We start from the raw sequence: 21,082 nt of genomic DNA, 5'->3' as shown, positions 1-21,082 counted from the left end.
TGAGTATTATTTATGTTATATGTTTTATGTTATCCATGTTCACAAAACATTATACATAAAAACATACTTAAAGGCCGGCACATTCATCCTCATTTGTTCCCATTCTGATGACCACCTCTGGGTAACATAGTTTTAACTTAATATTAAAAAATATTATTTTAATATCCTATAATCCTTGTGTTTACTTACATCACACACCATCATTTGATGACTATTCTCTACATATTAACATCCAGATTGTATGTTATAGGGAGGGTGGTTACTTCCAACTTCAACAGCTTTCGATACAAGGGTGACCGCAACTTTTGCACGTAAGTACACAACCCCATAGAGCCACTGAAAAACACACTATGTAATTTTTTTAAAATTCCTTTACAAAATACTGCCAATTTGATTTTATGCACCACGAACAGAACAGGTCTCCTTTGCAAGAATTAGTTTTTTGTTGCAGATGTTAGGGGGATACTACCACACACCGTTAGAACAGTAATATATGTTTTGTTTCAACACACACTTCTTGAAATATACAATTTTTATTTAAACTTAATTAGAACAGACTGCAGGGATTTTTCGACAACAGGAAAAAAATAATTGATTTTGCAATTTTTTGTATAACAGGAAAGGGATCAGTATGAAATCCTGACGCCAGAAGACCAGCAGCAGTGAAGATCCCAACTGCTGAAAAGGTAAGTATAAACTAACCCTACTCCCCCCCTAAACTTAACCCTCCTTTAGGGGTGCCTAACCCTAACCTCCCCCCTAGTGCCTATCCCTAACCCCCCCTAGTGCCTATCCCTAACCCCCCTAAGTGCCTAAACCTAACCCCCCATCCCCGCAGCCTAAACCTAAGTCTCCCGGGGGGATGTCTAACCCTAACCTCCCACTGGGGGTGCCTAATCCTAACCCCCATTCCCGTAGCCTAACTCTAACCATCCCGGGGCAGTACCTAGCCCTAAGTCCCTCCCAGGAACCCCTAACCCTCCCCCCCCCGCAGCTATCCGCGTCCGCCACCTGGCTTATCTTCATTCGGTATGCTGGGCATCGGACTCCCAGAGTAGGTATAATGACAGGCGATGGGATTTTGATGCCTGTCATTGTCAAATCCCGGCAGGGTACTAATCAGGAAGCCGGCGGTTGGCATTTCGACCGTCAGCTTTTTGACTGCATTCCACAGGAAAGAGGTCGCCTTGGAGTGCAGCTCAGACACAGCAGACTATGTTTTGGACAGACAATCCTGAAACAAGCACTCTCTGCCTTCATACACAAGTGGCTTACCGTATACTGCAGTGTAGATAGATTTCCTTGAGGAAAATAAAAAGTGAAGGTTCTCTTTAACCAACACTCAAGAGCCTATTTTATTCTTAGCAGCACCACACACAGTAGCCTGTTTGTTTGCAGTGTGTGAGTGTGTGTCTGACAAACAAGCACACATACAGTGACAATGATGCCTACAACTACAACTGTTTCTGCCCTAATCTCTGGTCATTCTGATGGCATCCTAATGATTTTTATAAATATATAAAAAAAAATATATTCACAGCCTACAGTCTCACACCCTCTCCCTCCTCTCTCCTGTGTGCAATGGTGCCTGATCAAAAGGGAGGGTGCGATTCAAAACACATGAGATCCGACTTCGGGAAAATTACGTTGTGCTTCATTCTGGGATCCAAACTTGGTGGGAAGACCCGAGCCAGGACTTGGATATACTCGGATCCCTTAACCGCTCATCTCTGCTTCATAGTCATTGCCCTTTTGGTTCTCTAAACTCAGTTTGCACCTACAGTAGCTTTGCAGATTTGCATATCCACAGAAAATGCACATGGAAATAGCGCACGCAAGCTTATGCACAAATCCACTATCAGGAAAGAAAGTTCCCCAGTTTGCCATCTTAACCATAACGTTTGCTCCACCATAGCCACCTAGAGTCACAAATCCACGCACCAAACCATAAAAGCAGCTCATGTTTGCACAAAGGCACATATATTACAAAAGATATTGAACTACAATATAATATTTTGGTCCCAGACAATCTCTGTCATTTTTTTCCTCTGAACCCTACATAGTTCTGAAGCAAGTTTCCTCACAATTGTTGGCAATTTGCACAAAGCCAAGAGTCACATGGTAAATCATGTGGATTAGTGTAAGGCATACTGTACTTGAAAACTCTCCATGATTGTCGGGGAGACTCCCTGAAATAGTAGGAAACTCCCTGAAGAGTCTAGCAATCTCCCTGATTGCATCTTACCCCCATTATGAAGCTGTTATTTATAAAAAAAATAGAGATATATACATTCAAATAGGATCATTAATCATTTCCCTGCATTTATTATATATCTACATTTATTTTCTGAAATGTATCAGTGTGTTATTATCAACAAGTGGATCTTACTAACTGCTCTGGGGCTCATTTACATTTGGATGTAAGTCAATTTTATGGCACGCCTCTCAGAAGTAGCAGTACACGTCCACTACAACACACACTCATAGGTGTTGCTTTCATAATCTCCCTGAAAACTGTAAGTATGGTGTAAGGCAGTGGTTCCCAAACCGTGTGCCATGGCTCCCTGGGGTGCCTCGGGACACTGTCAGGTGTGCCTCAGGTTGGTGGTCCAGCACCAAATCAATCTATTTATGGTCAATGTAAGAGACACAAACATAAAATATTAGGAAAAACAGAAACAAAACTCTGTCCACCACAGCATAACTGAACCAAAGGATTATAGGTAAGCACAATTTACTTAATAATTTTTTTCCTGAATATCTCAATAACAAACTTTTGGCTTAGGGGTGCCGTGCAAAAAATGTTGATACTGTAGGGTACCGTGATTCAAGAACGTTTGGGAACCACTGGTGTAAGGTATGGGTAAAAATGGGATGATTGACACAGCTGGACAATAGCTGGATGGCAATATGTGGAACAAAAACTGCCAGTTACAAACTGGTGATATTTTGTTTCACAGCTTTTAGTTCTCTACAATTATGATGAAATTACCTAAGGGTGAAGAAATGCATTAGGAAGGAGAGCATGCCACTGCCACTACTTCAAACAGCAGGGATCCAGCTACCATCTGCAAACACCGCTGTAAACCAATTACCACATCCACTTCAATTGGGTGACTGTGGCTACAGCCTCTCATCTCCCCTGGTATAGCTTCAACTGCACAATTTTCCTTCATAGACCCCGGCCTTGCTGTGTGGACACAGCATGAGCGAGGTTACTGCGGCAGATAGCCGACGGTCTGAGGACTCATATTGGACATTACTGGAATCTTCCGAGTGACGAGCTAAAGGCTGCCCAGCTTCCCCTCCCTGCACCCACAGCCTCATGTACGGCAGAGATGTCGGTCTCTCTGTGCGGACACAGCGTGAGCGTGGGGACTGCTGTTGGAAGCCGAGGGTCCAGTGACCCTGATCGGACACTACCATCCAGATAAGCTGCCCTGTCTATATGTCCCATCCTCAGTGGGCTACTAAAGGATTACAGCGTAATTACTGTGCAGACAACAGGGTGAGAAACTGTATCTTTACATATTTATAATACAGACATTGCCACAATTCATCAACAGACTGTTATATTATTATAAGTTGGAATAACAGCAGTGTTTCTCCGCAGAGAATTGGATATTTAAGGGCTACATTTTATTATTGCAGTCATTGCAAAATATTTACTCTCTTTTAATTGTGTATTATTTTTTTATTTATTTTTACTGGGACCCATGCAACATTATATGTGTATATCTTAATAAATTATGTCAGTTGTGATTTAAATTGTCTGTGTATGGGATGATTTAAATATCTACTAACTGGTTAAGCGCAGTTCCTATACAAATCCTTTCTCTACAGTTATATTGTAAAATTCTCTGTTGTAATATTTGTAATTATGTTAACATTATTGTGATTACATTGTTAGTTTTCTTGTATCTCACTGTGAATAGTATAATTGAAATTGCTGACACAAGTAGCTCAGGAAACATTTAGGCACTATCCTGTGGATTTCTGTTGTGGCCATCTTTATATGTTTATTGTTTGGAGTGCTAGTAATTTTGTTCAGGATTATCCTGACTGTTTGGCTGATACATGAAAGGACAATGGTTATTGTACTTAAAGATTGTGATCTTGTGATTGTGTATCCAAAAACAAAGTAAACCTCAATAAAAAAATATTACAAAGTGAGTATATGTAATAAATACAGTAGTAATCTTCAAAACATATAAACATTATTAGATATCTACAATAACTAAAAGTAATTGGGCCTGATTCAGAGTTGTACACTATAAGTACTGCAGCTGTAATTTTTTCAGCTGAGAATATGTGAAATTATGCTAATGGAACAGCCGCCAGGACTTGTCCTAAGACGCCACCAGAGCACTCGCAAACTGTCCGCAACTGCGTACACATATGCAGCATTGAAAGCAGATCATGCAAACATCGACTCCTTGAGTAAGGCTATAGTCACTCAGAATGGCCATCGTAGCTGAGATGCCGGAGCTATGTTTTCAGTGTATGGGATCGCAGATGCAAGATGTGACACGCCCCCGAAATGGTCAAGCCGCACCTGTGTTTTTGATTACACTACCCATTGCCTCACCCAAATGCTTCCTTCTTGTCAATCACACTTTGAATATAGAATTACAGCATTCAACTATGGTACCTTGACACATGTGCAGTGCAATTCAGGCGCATACGCAGTGGCAAAAAATCGCCCACTATGCAAAAAACATCTGCATTGCATTCAACTCTGAATTAGGCCCATAGAACCTACAAATTAAATGTAATATTTAATCATAGTAACATAACCCCTACCTCGGATAAATGGGCTCTCTGGTAACGATCATACTTCATTCCGACCCATCATCAAAGACTGATTTATGTTTCATTAAACGTTTACTAAACTGACTATCATAGATCTCTTAGCCAATAGCAAACTTCCACATCCTCTTTATACTCTCAAGTTCATGTGGCCTGGAGCATTAACTAAGGAAACCTTACATTAATATATTTATACACATGAGTGAAATAATGTATATAGCAGAGGTTCCCAAACTCTACCAATACAGTCCAGGTTTTAAGGATATCCATGCATGAGCACAGGTGACTTAATTAGTACCTTAATAGATTTTATTTAACCATCTGTACTCAAGCGTTGATATCCTTAAAACCTGGACTGTAATGGCAGAGTTCGGGAAACTCTAGCATATAGTAGTTATTGTCCTCCTAAATGTAACAATTTCATAACAAGAGAGCGCGTGATGTGTTGTGATTCACTAACAGAAATTAATTCATGAATGCTAGATTCATATACTTGGGTGAAGATGAAACAACAATGAATTATAAAGAGAGAGCAGCAGAACAACTACTCAGCATGGTTTGAAATTCACCATGTTGGCTGGTTCCAAAATCCGTTCTTTGTGAAGATTGACATACAAGAAAAAAATCATAATACAGAAAATCTGTCCAAAGAAGTCCCACCCAAATCCACCAAAATTCTGTCCTGACCCATCTAAATACTCCCTGGTCTTCCCATTTTTGGGAAACATTACATTCGAGGATGCAAATTTGATCTGTACCATCAAAATTTGGACATTTGGGAGGTATTAATAATATTCAATCAAATATTTCAGTTATTCTTATAAAATGGTTACGAAATTGACACTAAAGCAGGGTACACACTATACAAAGTTTGACCTTGCAGACAGAATGATGCAATGTAACGATACATCACACTTGCTCTACATACTGCAAGATCCGGTGTAGGATGGTGCAATATGTCATTATACTGTATGCTACATGTAGTGTAACTGCATTTCATTGTTTATTGTCTTGTCCCATCTGCTGTGCAGCACAGAAGATGGGACAATGGGACGAATGACCATTGTAAACACGCAATCGGGCATACAAACTATACAATGCGTACTATATATTATTCCGATCCACGTCAGAATAACATATTGCACCATATATGGTATAGTGTGTACCCAGCTTAAGAAAAATATTGGTTGGCTGTGGACAATTTTAACCCATACCCTAAGTATATCTACAACTACACTTTTCCCTACAGTATTTTTTCATGTCAAAGCTTGGCAAAAATATAATAACTAGTTTGACATCAAACATTTGTAGCAGAGTATTTCACAGACTTACAGGAGCTGCTGCATTCTTTGGAGTATAGATGCCACGAGCTACATTGCCATATGATCCAATAAGATATGATAGATATTCTGGAATCCATTTCTTGCCATTCGGCTCAAACCTGTAAATAATAATATAAAAAAATTGTATATAATTAAACTCTGTCTTATCCTGGAATGCAATTGTAGCCTAATTTATTCTAAGAAAATAAAGACTGAACATTATTACATGGGATTCAATATAACAAAAGTTAAAGGTTTATTGAATGAAAATAGTGAAAATGTAATACATAAGTATAATTACAAAACAATTTCATTAAAAAATGTTGCGCAATCTGCCACCTAAGGAAAGGTTAGAAGGTTTGGACATTTTATTATTATTATTATTATTATTAGTATTATATGCCCTTTTGTCTAAGAACAGTTCTAGGGATTGTTCTAGGGATGGTTGTCTTCTTGTAGAATTACAGCACTCATTTTCTCACTGACCACCTTTGGACATTCCCTTTCATTGTCATCCCCCTCCCCCCACATTTACCCTCACCAAGTGCTACCATCTTACCCTTCTGTTTGAACACACTCCTCTCTCCCATCGCCACCCTCTCCTGCAAGCTGGATAACAAATCTACACCCGCCTCTGCTCTTGTATGTACGTTCCAACCCCTGTGTAAGTTCCCACCCCTGTGTACATTCCCACACATGTACGTTCCCACCCCTGTGTACGTCCTCACCCCTGTGTACGTTCCCACCCCTGTGTACATTCCCACCCGTGTACGTTCCCACCCTGTGTACGTCCTCACCCCTGTGTACGTCCTCACCCCTGTGTACGTTCCCACCCGTGTACGTCCTCACCCCTGTGTACATTCCCTCCCCTGTGTACATTCCCACCCCTGTGTACGTTCCCACCCATTTACATCCTTACCCCAGTGTACGTCCTCACCCCTGTGTACATCCTCACCCCTGTGTACGTCCTCACCCCTGTGTACATTCCCTCCCCTGTGTACGTTCCCACCCCTGTGTACGTCCTCACCCCTGTGTACGTCCACACCCCTGTGTACGTCCTCACCCCTGTGTACATCCCCACCCCTGTGTACATTCCCACCCCTGTGTACGTTCCCGCTTGCTGAGCGCTTGCAAGCGGGTCGATGTTGGCCCAGTGCGCAAGCGCACGACGGAGCCGGCTCCATCGTGCGCATGCGTGAGACCCGGATAGCGACGGGCAAGCCGTTGCTCCGGGTCTCGTACCAAAGGGGTCGTGCTGTCGATGTTGAGTGACAGCACGCCCCCTTTGGTGGGCGGCCCGGGGGCATGGCTGGCCATGGGAACGCCTGCCGTCTGGGGGCCGGCCCCACTGACATCACAAGTGATGTCAGTGGGAGTGCTTTCGGCTCTGTTAGAGTCGAAAGCACTCTAGGGCTTGCGGCAACGAGACCCTAGCACAAGGGTCTCGTCGCAAGCCCGATGGTCGCTTGGTCTTGACCATCGCGACCATCTTCCTGGCCGCTCGCTATAGCTGTGGAGGCCGCTCTAAAAAACCAGAGGGCAGGCCCTTATTCAGAGCGAGCACTCTGTCAGAGCTTCCGGCTCTGAATCAGGCCCTGTGTTCATATCAACATTGTTTCACAAGTGTGTTACTGTTTTATGAATTTACTTTATAGCAATTAAATGGTACATTTTATCTATAGAGCTTGTCTGAATAGCTGTTTTTAAACGTTATACCTTGGTTTATATTGATTAATTTGTTCGGTGAATACCACATGTATCTTAGCGCCATTCTATCCTAATCATTACACCTTCTGCAATCTATTAATTTAAAGGTTAGAGCTTGTCCTGATTCTGGTAAAGTAGTCCTGATTTTGGGTGACAGCTCTGCTCGGTCAGGACTTTGTCTTCACTGTAAGGAGTATCGGCATGTAAAGTATGCCCCACTTCACACTACTCTTCATGTGAAGACAAAGCTGCATGCACCTAGCAGTATGGCACACAACACTGCCCATGTATTTCAAGTGAATGGGAAAAATTCAGAGAGTGGCCTCACACTGGATAAAATTCTATATACACCTTTCAGTATGCCCGATGGAAAGAAGAATCACTCAGGTGATATGACCGAGGCAATTATTCTTATTTCCTTATTCTGGCCAGTGGCCACACTACATCACTGACCACCCCCTTTGTCTTTGCATCACCACCGTTCATCATCCACATGCCAGTGCAACCTGCCAGCAGGCGATTCACGTCCCAGCCCAGTACTGCTGCTCTCATAAATAAAATTTTTTGATGTCAATGTATGGATTGAGGCCTACAATACATAAGGCCTGATTCAGAGTTGTTCACTATTCACAGCCACAGCGACTTTGTATACAGCAGCTGGGCAATAATATTCTTATACCGCAGGAAGCGTCTGGTGTAAATAGATGCCTCTTGCCGGCTTATGTTATCCACAGCTGCGTCCGCATCAGATCAATCTGTGTTAACATTAGTCATCTGAGTAACCTTCAGTGGCTGATGTTTTCATGCAGCTGAAGACAGTGAAGCTGTGTACAAGGGCGCAGCCACTGGCTTCAGCATGCCAGGAAAATGTGGCTGACATGCCCCTGTTTTCTGGGAAGCTGCCTGGTTCCACCCCTGCTCCACCCCCAAACAGCTGCAGCCTATCAATCAAGCTGCAGCACCTGGGCATTGTGAGCGAGCTGTAAATACTGTATGCAGTATGAATCTTGTACATGCGCATATCTTCAAACATCAGAGCTATATGCAAACCATCGGGTCGGTGTACAAGTCTGCATCAGACACATAACACACGTAGTAACTGGAACACTGAAATCAAATCACTGTGTTCTGAGAGTATCTTTTTTTCTTTTTGCAAGAATGCCAAAGGCGATTTCCTCATTTCCCCATAAGTTAATTTAGCCTACAGCTGGTGATGCATGGTACAGTATCTGGTGATTCACCCAATATGACAAGACTCCCAATATATGCTGTACTCGGTTTAGGCTATCCTTGTTTCAGGTGGAAGTGTATTGTTAACCAGTTAACTGGTCACATGGGATTCAACCGCAGCCAGATGGGCTTTCTCTGACAGGGCCGCAACCCAGAATGCTATGTTAATGGCATTCTGCTGCACATTTGCCAATAACAAAAGTTCCCCTCTGAGCAATACTTCACTGATCTCTATGAGTGCAGAGATCAGCCACAGCAGAGGGACTGATGATCAGTATTCTATGATACTCACTCTGCTGTGACCTGCATGAGGTGAAGAGGAATAATGCCACATGGGAGAGGGCAATTCACAATAAAGGTGATTCCCCATAAAGGCCCTGGTAGACAGGGGGTACAATACTTTAATGGTGACACCTAGCACAGGGGTAGAGGATGAGGGATAATGCCACAATGGGGAACTTCATGCACATTGGTGGGTGGGAATTTATGCAACAGGGATTTATTGCTTTTGACTAAGCTATTGCCACTGGAAGGGAGGTATTTTTATAATGCGGACATATGGACAGGGGGATAAGCGAGACACCCCATTTTTTTCACTGATATAATTAAATGCTTTTAAAAATGTACCTTAATGTAATTACATTTAAATAAAAAAACAATTATTGATGCCTTTTTTAATTGTCAGGTAAGTGGATAATATATATAAGGGTTCTGAATAGGATGGCAGGTAAAAAATATACTGTATTAATGTATAAGTTATGTATCTCTATCCAAAATTTAATTCAATTTTCAGTGGCATTATGCTTTAGACTAATTGTAATATGATTTGCTGTATGTTTTTAATGTATCTAATATCTATTATCTGGTTATTAATCATATAAGGTAATGCAATCAAATATTTTTTAATTCCACTCAATTTTCTAGCTTCCTCTTTACAGCATTGTTGTGGTCACGCAGCCTAGCTCAATGTTACAAAAGTGTCTTATTTATATTATTTCAATATCATGCGATTTATTTCACTGACCGTTGTGAGAATGAGTATGGTAGGCAAATGCCCAAAAGTAGAAATGTGTTACAAGTGAAACACTGCACTAATACTGTACATAATGCTACTGTAAATTAATCAACTCCTAGTATTGAGTAATGAGGGTCTAAGTACTATTCACAATGACATGTGTTACTGTTTTTATTGTATAAATGACTTTTTGCATCCCAGTAAAAGAAAAGGATTACAGGCGCCTTCTGAGTGCATTTAAAATTCACATGCTTTTGTAAATGCTGAGTACCTAATCGCAAAATATGAATAAATGCACAGGGCTGGCTTAAGGGCAATTCCAGCGATGTGGTTCCATGAGAGCGCCACCCCACAGAGGGCACAATGCGGCCACTGCCAGGACCATGAACCAATCTAGAGTGGCTGGCATGGCATCGACTGCAGCACCAGCTGCACCACCAGTTTTAACTTTGGGCCTGGACAGCACTGGGCTCGACTGGGTGGCTAAGACAAGGACTGGGCCATGACCTACGGTGATGCGGCAGTGTGACCTCATAGTACGCGCAGCCACCCACCAACTGGCCTGCACAGTGCTCTGGAATCTGCACTGAGACTGCAGCTGCTGCTGGTGCAAGTATTACCCATGGCTAAGGGCAGGCCAGGGAGAGACTGGGAACTCCGATGGTCCTCGATGTACCAATGTTTTAATACACTTCCTGGAGATGACGTGCGCTAGTGGGCATCTCACCATATGCTAATGGGCGTCTGCAAAGTGATCGCTCGCCAAGACATAGTGGGCGTGCTTATGCCTTGCCGTGCGATCACCTGCCTTGACGTCACTTAGCTGAATTTGCATACACTGGGAGCCAGCGACCGTATCTAGCGAACGGATCTGATTCAGGTCCAATGTGTGAGGTTTTTATTTTACAGGTGGGGACAATATGTGTTTACTATCATTATTATTATTATTGTTATTATTATTATTAATATTAATAATAATAATAATAATTATTATTATTATTATTATTATTAATGATGGATATAGTTGGATTTGGGGGGGCCTTCAAAATTTCCTGCACAAGGTGCTAGTAGAACTGACACTGGCCCTGATAATGCACTCACATACAGTACACACACCGCCTCCCTCAGCACTACTGCTTATGATAGTGGTGCTGTTGCTACGGGTGTTCCTGTTATAATGTGACCAACCTAGCATGCTACAGTCTGGTTCCAGTTACTGTTTTGCTAGAAGATGGCACATACTTTTTCATGTTATATTAACCTAACATAAATAATTGAGAACAGCAGAGCAAATATAGATGTATTACAGCAACACTCTTTCATAAAAGATTAAGATGTGCTTTCCATCCTTATGTGGTTTCAGCTGCTTACCTGGAGCCACACTGCATGGCAACAGCACTTTCACCTGACATCTGTCAGGGAGAGGAATGCCGCAGTTCTAAACGGCACAAGGATATGCAGCCACTGGGTGGCTAATTTACAGTACATGCTTGTTGGACCTGGGACATTATCTTTAAGCTGGAGTATCTGGTAATTACAACAAACTACACCCATTTAATCATCCAACTGTACATTTTGGGACTTGTAGGTCTACTAGTGATTTTCTCCAGCATTAAGGCTATGTACATTCTTTCCACTTACCTCATTTAGGACTTGTAGTTGCACAAGTGTTTTCCTCCAGTGTTGAGACTGCGTGCATATTACTCAATTTAACACTATATTAGATCCTAAAAATGACTTATGATGCATTGTTAGCAGCATATAAGTTTTTTAATGTATCTTTTAGGGCTTATGGTCTTGAATCAAATTTGTTTTATATATATTAGCTGTATTTTTGTATACTCATTTTGATATCTCATTTAAAAATAGCATAGGTACTTGATCTCTCACTGCCATACCAGTGTCATTATATATATATATATATATATATATATATATATATATATAGACATGTGTATGTGTATATGTTTTTATATATATCCTTAAATGCAGATGAATTCACTTCATTAGTCATTCAGCTTCAAGGGTGCAACTTTAATTACCATGGCTTATATAACCAGTCTTCCGTATAAAGCAGAAGGGAACTCTTCAATATTCAACTTGAATGTCTTTGTTTAATATCATCACCACCCAGTGCATACAAAGTTGTAACATACAGTAGCAGCTTTGCAACATCCAATAGACTCCATAGCCCCACAACAGATTGTCAATTGGCAACAAATTCAGTATAACTACTTATGTGTCAGTCGACTTCGGTTCCCTGCCAGACCATTAGGAGACATCTAACAATCTATCAGCTGCTTATCAGAGATCATGCAATATATACTGGATACCAGGGCCGTAACTAGGGTGATGCGGCTGGTACACCCGCACAGAGCGCTCATGTCCTGCAGGTGGAACTGGCCACCTCAACCCCTGACCACGGCCATTAGTCTTCTACTGCCCACTACATATACTGTATAATAGTAGCAGTCTGCCCGGTCCCTCTGCTGCCGGGTGCACTGCTACTAATACACATTACAGCGGGCACCGGGCAGCGCTGCAGCTGTCTGTCCCATGTGCTCCTCCCCCTCCCCGGCCCATCTTCTGTAGTCTTCAGGGACTGGGAGAGACGTCATGATGTCTCTTCCATCCAGTCCAACAGTGCCCTGCACTAAGGAGCCATTCCACCGGCCCTGGGCTGCATGGAAAGGTGCAACTGGAGGAGACAATGACTGCGGAAAATTTAAAGTGCCACTCATATTCAACGTAAAATAAGTGGGTCACATGTTTTGGTTTTGGATCTGGATTCATCTTCATGTTTTGGTTTTGCAAAACCACCCTTATTCAATAAAAGTAGCTAAAATTCCTGAATCCAAACCTGAGTTCCGAACTGGGACTCTGCTAAAACAGGTACACAAAAGTGAATCCGAACCTTGACCTGGTTTTACTAGGAGCCCCTAAATTCGTGTGTGTTTAAATTTCAGAAATCCGGACCCGCACATCTCTAGTTCTAGTTCAATATTGTGTTTTGGTTTAGCCAAGACCACCCTCAAGTGTTTTGGTTTTAGATCTGTTTTTTTTTTTTAAATAAATTGATAAAAACAGCTAAAATCATATAATTTGGGCCTATTTTGTTCCTACAGTAATATTAACCTAAATAACTTTAATTTCCAGTCATTTTCAGTCAATTTTGACAACCTCACAACTCACATTATTGTTTTCACCGATACTACCCAAAGGTTGCAGTGAGCTGACTGGTTAAATTAAGAGACAGGTAGAGGCACAAACACATGGCAGTTTAAAAGGATATAAGAAAACAAAGAGGACTTCTTGGGGGTGCAGCAGCCTCAAATACAGTAGAAAATACTATTTTTGGGGGTAAATAAAAAACAATATAGTATACTGCAGTGATAGATTTTCTACAGAAAAAAAAGTGCAGGTTCACTTTGACACCCTAATGGCATTTTTTAACACAGTGGCTGAACACACAGTGTCTCACAGGGCTCCTAGTAATGGCACCCTACTGATGTTAATTTTTAACACAGTGCCTGAACACACAACATAGTGCATCACAGTGCTTCTAGTAATTGTACCCTAATGACGATATTTTTTTTAACACAGTGCCTAACCACACAAAACAGTGCCTCACAGCACTCCTAGTAATGGCATTTTAATGGCTTTTTCTTTTAACACACTGCACACAACTGTGTTTTATTTAAATTTTTTAACACAGTGCCTGAAGAAAACACAGTGCCTAACAGAGCTCCTATGGCAGTGGCACCCTATAGTATTTTCTTTAATAACACAGTGCTCCTAATGGCTTTTTTCTTAACACAGTGCCTGCCTGAAGCCCTGCACACACAGCACAGTGTTTTTTAACACAGTGTCTGAAACCCTGAACACACAACACAGTGCCTCACAATGCTCCTATGGCTTTTTTTGAATCACAGTACCTCTTTAATACAGTACTCCTAATGGCTTTTTTTTAACATGACCATGACCTGAACACACAACAAAGTGCCCCACACTACTGCAGCCCACAGCCCAGACCCTTTCCCTCTGATCTCCTGCGTGTAATGTGCCCGATCACCATGTAGGAACTTTTAAATGCAATCCAAAAAGCACAAGATTCGACGCTGGGAAGATCACGCAATCCAAAATACGGAAGATCTGGTCCTGGGAAGGGGATGCAGTCAGGAAGCCGACGGTCGAAATGCCAACCGTCGGCTTCCCAACTGTCAAATCCCGGCAAGGTACTAATGACAGGCATCGAAATCCCGCTACCTGTTATTAGACCTACGCCGGGAGCACGACGCCTGGCATACCGAATGAAGGTAAGCCGGGTGCGGACAGCCGTGGGGGGAGGGATAGGTTTTAGGGCTCCCGGGGGGCTTTGGGTTAGGCACATGCCCGGAAGGGTTAGGTTTAGGCTATGGGAAAGAGGGTTAGGCTTAGGCACCCCCAGGGGGGAGGTTAGGGTTATGCACCCCCCGGGAGACTTAGTTTTAGGCTACGAGTAAGGGGGGGTTAGGTTTAGGCACTAGGGGGGAGGTTAGGCTTATGCACCCCTACAGGAGGGTTAGGGTAGGGGGTAGGGTTAGATGTACTTACCAAAATTAGCTGTCGGGATCTTCACCCCTGCTGGGCTTCCGCTGTCGGGATTAGAACCGATTCCCTGGGAAGATGATGATTTGCTATGTTTTGGGAACTGAATTTGGTGGGAAGACCCGAGCCAGGGCTTGGTTCGACTCATAACCCATAACTTCGGGTGTGTTCCTATTCCAGGAATCCAAACCCTCACATCTCTAATTATTATATTTAAATGTATATCACCAACATATTAAAAGGGGGTAGCTTATGCAGTGCACATGAATCTTTTGTTAATTGTTTATTTACAGTACATAGTTAAATGAATTTTAAATATTATTTTCATGATGTGCTTTAAATCTTATAACAGTTTTGTAACCTACATGTCTCAGGTTTCAGTAGCTTGTCACTATTAAGCTGGCTATAGACTTCATGGCTGTGCAGATGATCAGAAGAAATGGATGAGGGGTAGTGTGATGGTCTAATAATCACCATGCCTCTATATATTTAGTGATGTACAATCATGAACTGCACTTTCCAGCATGGAATCGTCTGAACAACAGTCGGGACAATTGGACATTTTTGATAATCAAATCAATCAGTTGATCAATCAGCCATTTTTATGCTGTGAACAATTATCATTCGTGTCAGTAAACGGAACGATAATCATTCAGAATGGTTTTTTCATTGGCTGATCAGAATGATTTTCGGTTAGTGTACTGTATGGCAAGCATTAATAATACAAAGACCCAGAAGAACCAAAGGTATGACCCTTTGAAAACTCTGGAAATGTAGTTTGTGCTGAAACCAGTAAGTATAAAGAACTTACAAGCTTGACAACCCTACATTTGAAGGAATACCAGTGAACAGTATTTTCATTTTAATTCAAAGTCCAGTGGCCTTTGTTACTTAAATACACTCAGAGTGCAACCCAAACAGTGATAACTCTGGCAAATACATTAGACTTACATTGTGTTCCAAGATACTAATACTGTATGTACTTTTAAAGATAGATTGTACTGTACATAGATTTTACATTTACTTTAAAAGCTGTTCCATCAATGTAAATAATTGCTTTAAAAGCTAGATATTGTTCTTATTTATCAACATACTTAAGAATTGAAGCCCCTGAACGAAACACTATATATACCGGAAAAAAAGCTCTGAATCAAAACCATATTCTCTCCTGTTTGCTCAATTTTAAAATAGTTTTAAAATATTTTACTGTGCAATGAAAGCACAATCAATAATACCTGGCTGTAAGCACAATGCTTCATCAATGTTGTATACTTAAAATGGATTAATCTCACATTTTAAATGTCAACTTTTCTAAACACTGTCCTATAAATACCCGTAAAACTAATATGTATCTAACATTCTCTTATCACAGCATCCAAGACTTACCTACCACATTAAACATTCATCCCACTGGAGCCTGTGCCATCAATACTCAATTTACAATAGATTTGTTACAGTAAGTGATAGTAAAACAGCCAAAATAAACTACAGGATATTGCTAGAGGGACTTTCCACAGCAGTTCATTAAAACTGCAGGAACAGTTGATGAAAGGAGAACAGAGATTAACATATGTTCCTCCTCTAGTTCCTCTCCCTTTTCTAGGCAAACATCACTCATACAGAAATCATATAGTAATCATTGATTGTTTCATCATAGCTACCTCTACAGAGCAAAAAACAAACATATACTTTATTATTCTATTTCTACTCCACATCTGATGGCCACTGATTGCTGCACATTGTAATGTTACTATACTAAACAACTGAAAGCAGTGTAATAAGCAAGAAACAGTGACAATTTCAATATCTGCATCTCTCAGTGATGAGTGGTGTGGAATGGGATAAATCGCCAGTTGCTATGAAAGCCTTCTGTTTGGAATCTCTCAATAACCTTGATATTCAGTATTTTGTCAGTACAGCGAAAATAGATACAATCATAAGCTGAGGGTACAGCGTAGATCTGAAGGTATGTCTGGTCACCTCACCCTGCAGAACAATGGGAGTCACATAAAATAACTTGCCCTTTTGCTAGAGTTGTGGTTTTCCTGACCACAGCTGGAATAATATGGAGCAGCCACAGTTTAGTGCTAAAGGTTAAGGATTCCCCCTCTCCTTGTAGCAGTGTGAACCAAATGTATAATGTTAACAACTGTTGAGATATGTAGAGTGCTACTGCACAGTCTTTATGATGCTCCTGTAGGGAGGTCCTTTACCGGTATGGACACCTTTTAGTGGATGCTTGGTACCATCTTGTCATGTTGCTAGAGTGCCACAGTGGGACATAGATGGCTTCCAATTAGCTCCAAAAGTCTCGGCGATATCCAGAGATACTTGCTACTGCAGTATACCACTATCTTTTGCATATGCACCGCTACCCTCATACATCACTGGCTGGTGCTCTGTATGTTCTGTTCGAGCTCCACTTCATCATCCAGATGCTGAGTGTATGTGACTGTGAGTATGGCTGTACAAACATACCACTGCTCAATAAGCCATATTGCTGGGCTGTTTGGAGACATAGGAATGCGCTGGTGTATATTACTACAATAGTACACACATATTTAACAAAAAAGGAAGTTGGACAAAGACCTATGTTTATGGGGGTTCAGAACTACAAAACACTGAACATGTGTGGAATCTTTGTGTTGTCCTGGAGGGTTGGATATGATATCCCTGAATAGCTGCTGGGTACAATTGCTGATGCCAGAAGCCCAAAACAGCAGAATCCTGATCAGGCAGGTAGGAATGCTAACCCTACCCTTCTTTCCCCCCTAATCCTCCCTTAGGGGTGCCTAACCCTAAAACTCCCAGGGTGGTGCCTAACCCTAAGTCCCCCCGGGGGTGTCTAAACCTAACCCTCCCCACCACCACATCTAACAGCAGGGGTGTATCTACCTATTGGCCAGGATGGCACTCGCCAGGGGCGCCGACCAAATGGGGGGCGCCGTCCGGCAGAGCCACCAACAGCCAAAGGGTGGACAAGTCCCCGGTCCCACAAGTGTAGGGCAGACCACAGTGACAGCGGTCTGCCCTACACAGTTTACAAACACACAGCCACCAGCGGCGGCTGTGTGTTTGTAATAGCAGACAGCCAATGAGAGTCAGACAGACTCTCATTTGCTGCTGCGTCGTCTGCGGAGGGAGCCGGCTGGAGCTCACTCATGAGATCCATGTTCAAGCTCCCCCCGCAGCATATGATGGGAGAGACATCATACGTCAAGACGTCTCTCCCATGCAGGAGAAGAACGTCCGGGACTCACAGCAGACAGTGGCGGTCATGTCAGGAGCGGGGATCAGGTAAGTTTAATTTTTTTGGGTTCTTTGTGTGTGTGTGTGTGTAAGCCTGGCTCTACGGGGGGGGCTCTGAAATAGGGGGTGCCCGCTACTGGGGGCATTGTATAGGGGTGGCCACTACTGGGGGCAATTTAGGGGGGGTGGCCACTACTGGGGGCACTGTATAGGGGTGGCCACTATTGGGGGCAATTTAGGGGGGGTGGCCACTACTGGGGGCACTGTATATCGGGGACTACTACTGGGGTCTACTACTGGCAGCACTGTATAGGGGGGGCTACTATGGGGGCAATGCAGCATAGGGGGAGTAGGGGGGTGCCAGTCCATTACATTGCCAGGGGCGCTTGGATCCCTAGATACACCCCTGTCTAACAGCTAACCCTTCCCGCTTACCTTCATTCGGAAAGCCGTCAGTCGGCTTCCCTTGCATCGGGGTTCCAACTACATCCCAGCCTGGATAGTGGCTTGACACTTACACTTAAGGTGTCAGCCACAATCAAGTCCTCATTCTTTCATCTGAGGAACAAAGCAAGAATCAAACACTTAATTCCCAAAGAAGATCTGCCTAAAGTCAAACATGCATTTATATCATCACGCCTTTATTACTCCTTGGCCTCCCAGCAAAAGAATTGCACGGCTTGCAGATGGTATAAAATGCAGCTGCCAGGCTATGAACCAACCATTCCTGTTCCAGCAACATAACACACATTCTCTTGCCCTTCATTGGCTGCCTGTCAGAGGGCGAATTGTTTTCAAGATTGGCCTACTAACTTTCAAAGCCCTACATGACCAGGGCCCAAGGTACCTGAAGCAGCTTCTGATTCCGTACTGTTCCACTTGATTACTGCGATTCGATGATGAAGGACTATTAACAGTACCTAGAATCTCCCAGAATTCATCTGGTGGTCGAGATTTCAGATTTGTGGCTCAGACTCTGTAGAACTTGCTTCCCCACACAGTTCGAGAGGCCTCCAATCTAGAATCCTTCAAAAATAGACTCAAAAGTCACCTATTCACCCATGCATTTTACTAATGTCCCTTGTTAAGCTTGTTTTGTATTTTGTGTTGTAAATGCAAATTCCAAAAAAACAAATGTTCTCAAATGAAATCTCAGCGCCTGTTTTAACCACTCTGCTGACTCTTTTACACACCTGATGCAGAAAAATAGAGGTGTTGCCCACCTCACAAAAAATACCAAGATTAAACAAAGTTCTGCGCAGGAGTACACCCGCGCTGACTTTTTAGCGACCGTTCGGAGTTACGACCCGCCCTGACTCTTTAGCGACAGGCAACATGCATAGCATCTCAGCGTCAGAGAGATGTCAGAGAAGGAGAAGTCAGAGAAAAGGAGCTTAAAGAAAATGAAGACTATTGATCTTGACATGAAAATGAAGATCATAAGTGATTATGAAGCTGGAAAAAAAGTTAAATAGATAGCAGGTGACTTGGAGCTGGCACATTCAACCATTTCAACAATCTTGAAGGATAAAGATAAAGTGAAAGAGGCAGTGAAAGCATCAACAGGATTTAAAGCCATAATAACTAGGCAGCGGAAAGGCCTCATTCATGTAATGGAAAAATTACTTGCGATCTGGTTTGATGACTATATGCAAAAAAAAATGCCACTGAACCTTTCAATTATTCAAGGCACGCAGTATCTTTAAAACTTTGAAGACACGTGAGGAGGATGAATCAGCGGAAACATATACGGCAAGCCATGGATGGTTTCAACGCTTTAGTTGGAGATTCAACCTGCATAATCATAGTATCAGCAGTGAGGCAGCAAATGCTGACGTAGAAGCAGCTGAAATTTTTTTTGACCAATTTGATGAAATCATCAAGAAAGGGGGCTACTGTCTGGATCAAATCTTCAATGTGGATGAAACAGGACTTTTTTGGAAGAAAATGCCCGAAAGGTCGTACATACACAAAGAAGCTAAAACAATGCCCGGTTTCAAGGCTTTTAAGGACAGGGTCACGTTGTTGCTGGTTGGAAATGTTGCTGGGTTTAAGTTAAAGCCTTTGCTCATCTATCGCTCCCAGAACCCACGTGCATTCAAGCAGGTCAGTGAGCACATGCTGCCCGTATACTATCGTGCAAATAACAAGGCATGGATGACACAGGCTTTTATTTAAGGATTGGTTTACCAACTGCTTCATACCCCCGGTCAAGCGTTTTTGTCTGGACAAGGGTGTTCCCTTTAAAATTATCCTCCTGCTTGATAATTGCCCAGGACACCCCCAGCATCATGATGATGTAAACCCAGATGTAAAGGTAGTGTATCTGCCTAAAAACACCACTGCTATCTAAAAGCCAATGGACCAGGGGGCTAAATCTACGTTCAAAGCATACTATTGCGCACAACTATTACAAAATTGTCTCGGCAACAGAAAATGATGAAGTAACCCTTCGTGATTTTTGGAAATCATACAACATTTTACAGTGCATAAAGAACATAGAATCCGCTTGGGAGGAAGTGACAGAAAATTGTATGCAAGGCATATGGAAAAAATGCCTAAAAAGTCTTGTGAATAATGTTGAAGTGGTTGACATAGATGAACATGTCGATGACATAAATCAATTTACTGTGGAACTTGCTAACATGCTTAATTTAGATCTTGAAGGGGAAGATATTGAAGAATTAGTGGATTATGTCGAGGGAGAGCTATCTAACGAAGATCTAATAGAGTTGGAAGCGCAGCAGCACCTAGAAGAGTTGGAAGAAGGAGAAAGAACGGAAGAAGTACAAAAGAAGTTCACAGTAAAGGGATTAGCTGGTGTGTTCTCGAAAGTGAATGCGGCTATGTTACAACTAAAGGGGATGGATCCAAATGTTGAAAGGTTCACGAAAGTGGAACGGCACATGAATGAACTTTTACAATGCTATCGTGAAATTTATGACGAAAAAAAGAAAATTGCAAAGCAGACCACACCCAGTACTCCTACCCCTACAAGTCCTTCCATTTCCTTGCCAGCATCTCCCTTACCAGAGCCCTTTACAGATCTTGATGACACCAATGATGACACATTACATGGTTAGAATGTCTGTTTTTCATATCTACAGTATATATTGTTTTATGCCGATTGTCCTGTTTATCCTCTTTAAAGGTACAGTATGCA

The 21,082-nt window shown here is 42.2% G+C and overlaps 2 protein-coding genes across 2 annotated transcripts in view; both read right to left on the bottom strand.

Annotated features, from left to right (window-relative positions):
* Positions 1-6,229, bottom strand: part of LOC148539252 (granulocyte-macrophage colony-stimulating factor receptor subunit alpha-like) — a 79,485-nt gene extending 73,256 nt beyond the window's left edge. The window contains exon 1 of the mRNA XM_088451522.1: positions 6,142-6,229. Within this exon, the coding sequence (XP_088307648.1) occupies positions 6,142-6,229 (88 nt within the window). The remainder of the gene's footprint in view (positions 1-6,141) is intronic.
* LOC148539251 (interleukin-5 receptor subunit alpha-like) overlaps positions 6,166-21,082 on the bottom strand; it is a 175,928-nt gene continuing 161,011 nt past the window's right edge. The window contains exon 11 of the mRNA XM_088451521.1: positions 6,166-6,250. Within this exon, the coding sequence (XP_088307647.1) occupies positions 6,245-6,250 (6 nt within the window). The 3' untranslated portion in view covers positions 6,166-6,244. The remainder of the gene's footprint in view (positions 6,251-21,082) is intronic.

Source organism: Taudactylus pleione, unplaced genomic scaffold, assembly GCF_031769625.1.
Source record: "Taudactylus pleione unplaced genomic scaffold, aTauple2 ptg000026l, whole genome shotgun sequence".
In the NCBI taxonomy this organism is placed as follows: Eukaryota; Metazoa; Chordata; class Amphibia; order Anura; family Myobatrachidae; genus Taudactylus; species Taudactylus pleione.
Note: the sequence above shows the minus strand (reverse complement) of the source record. Positions and strands in the feature narration are given on the sequence as shown.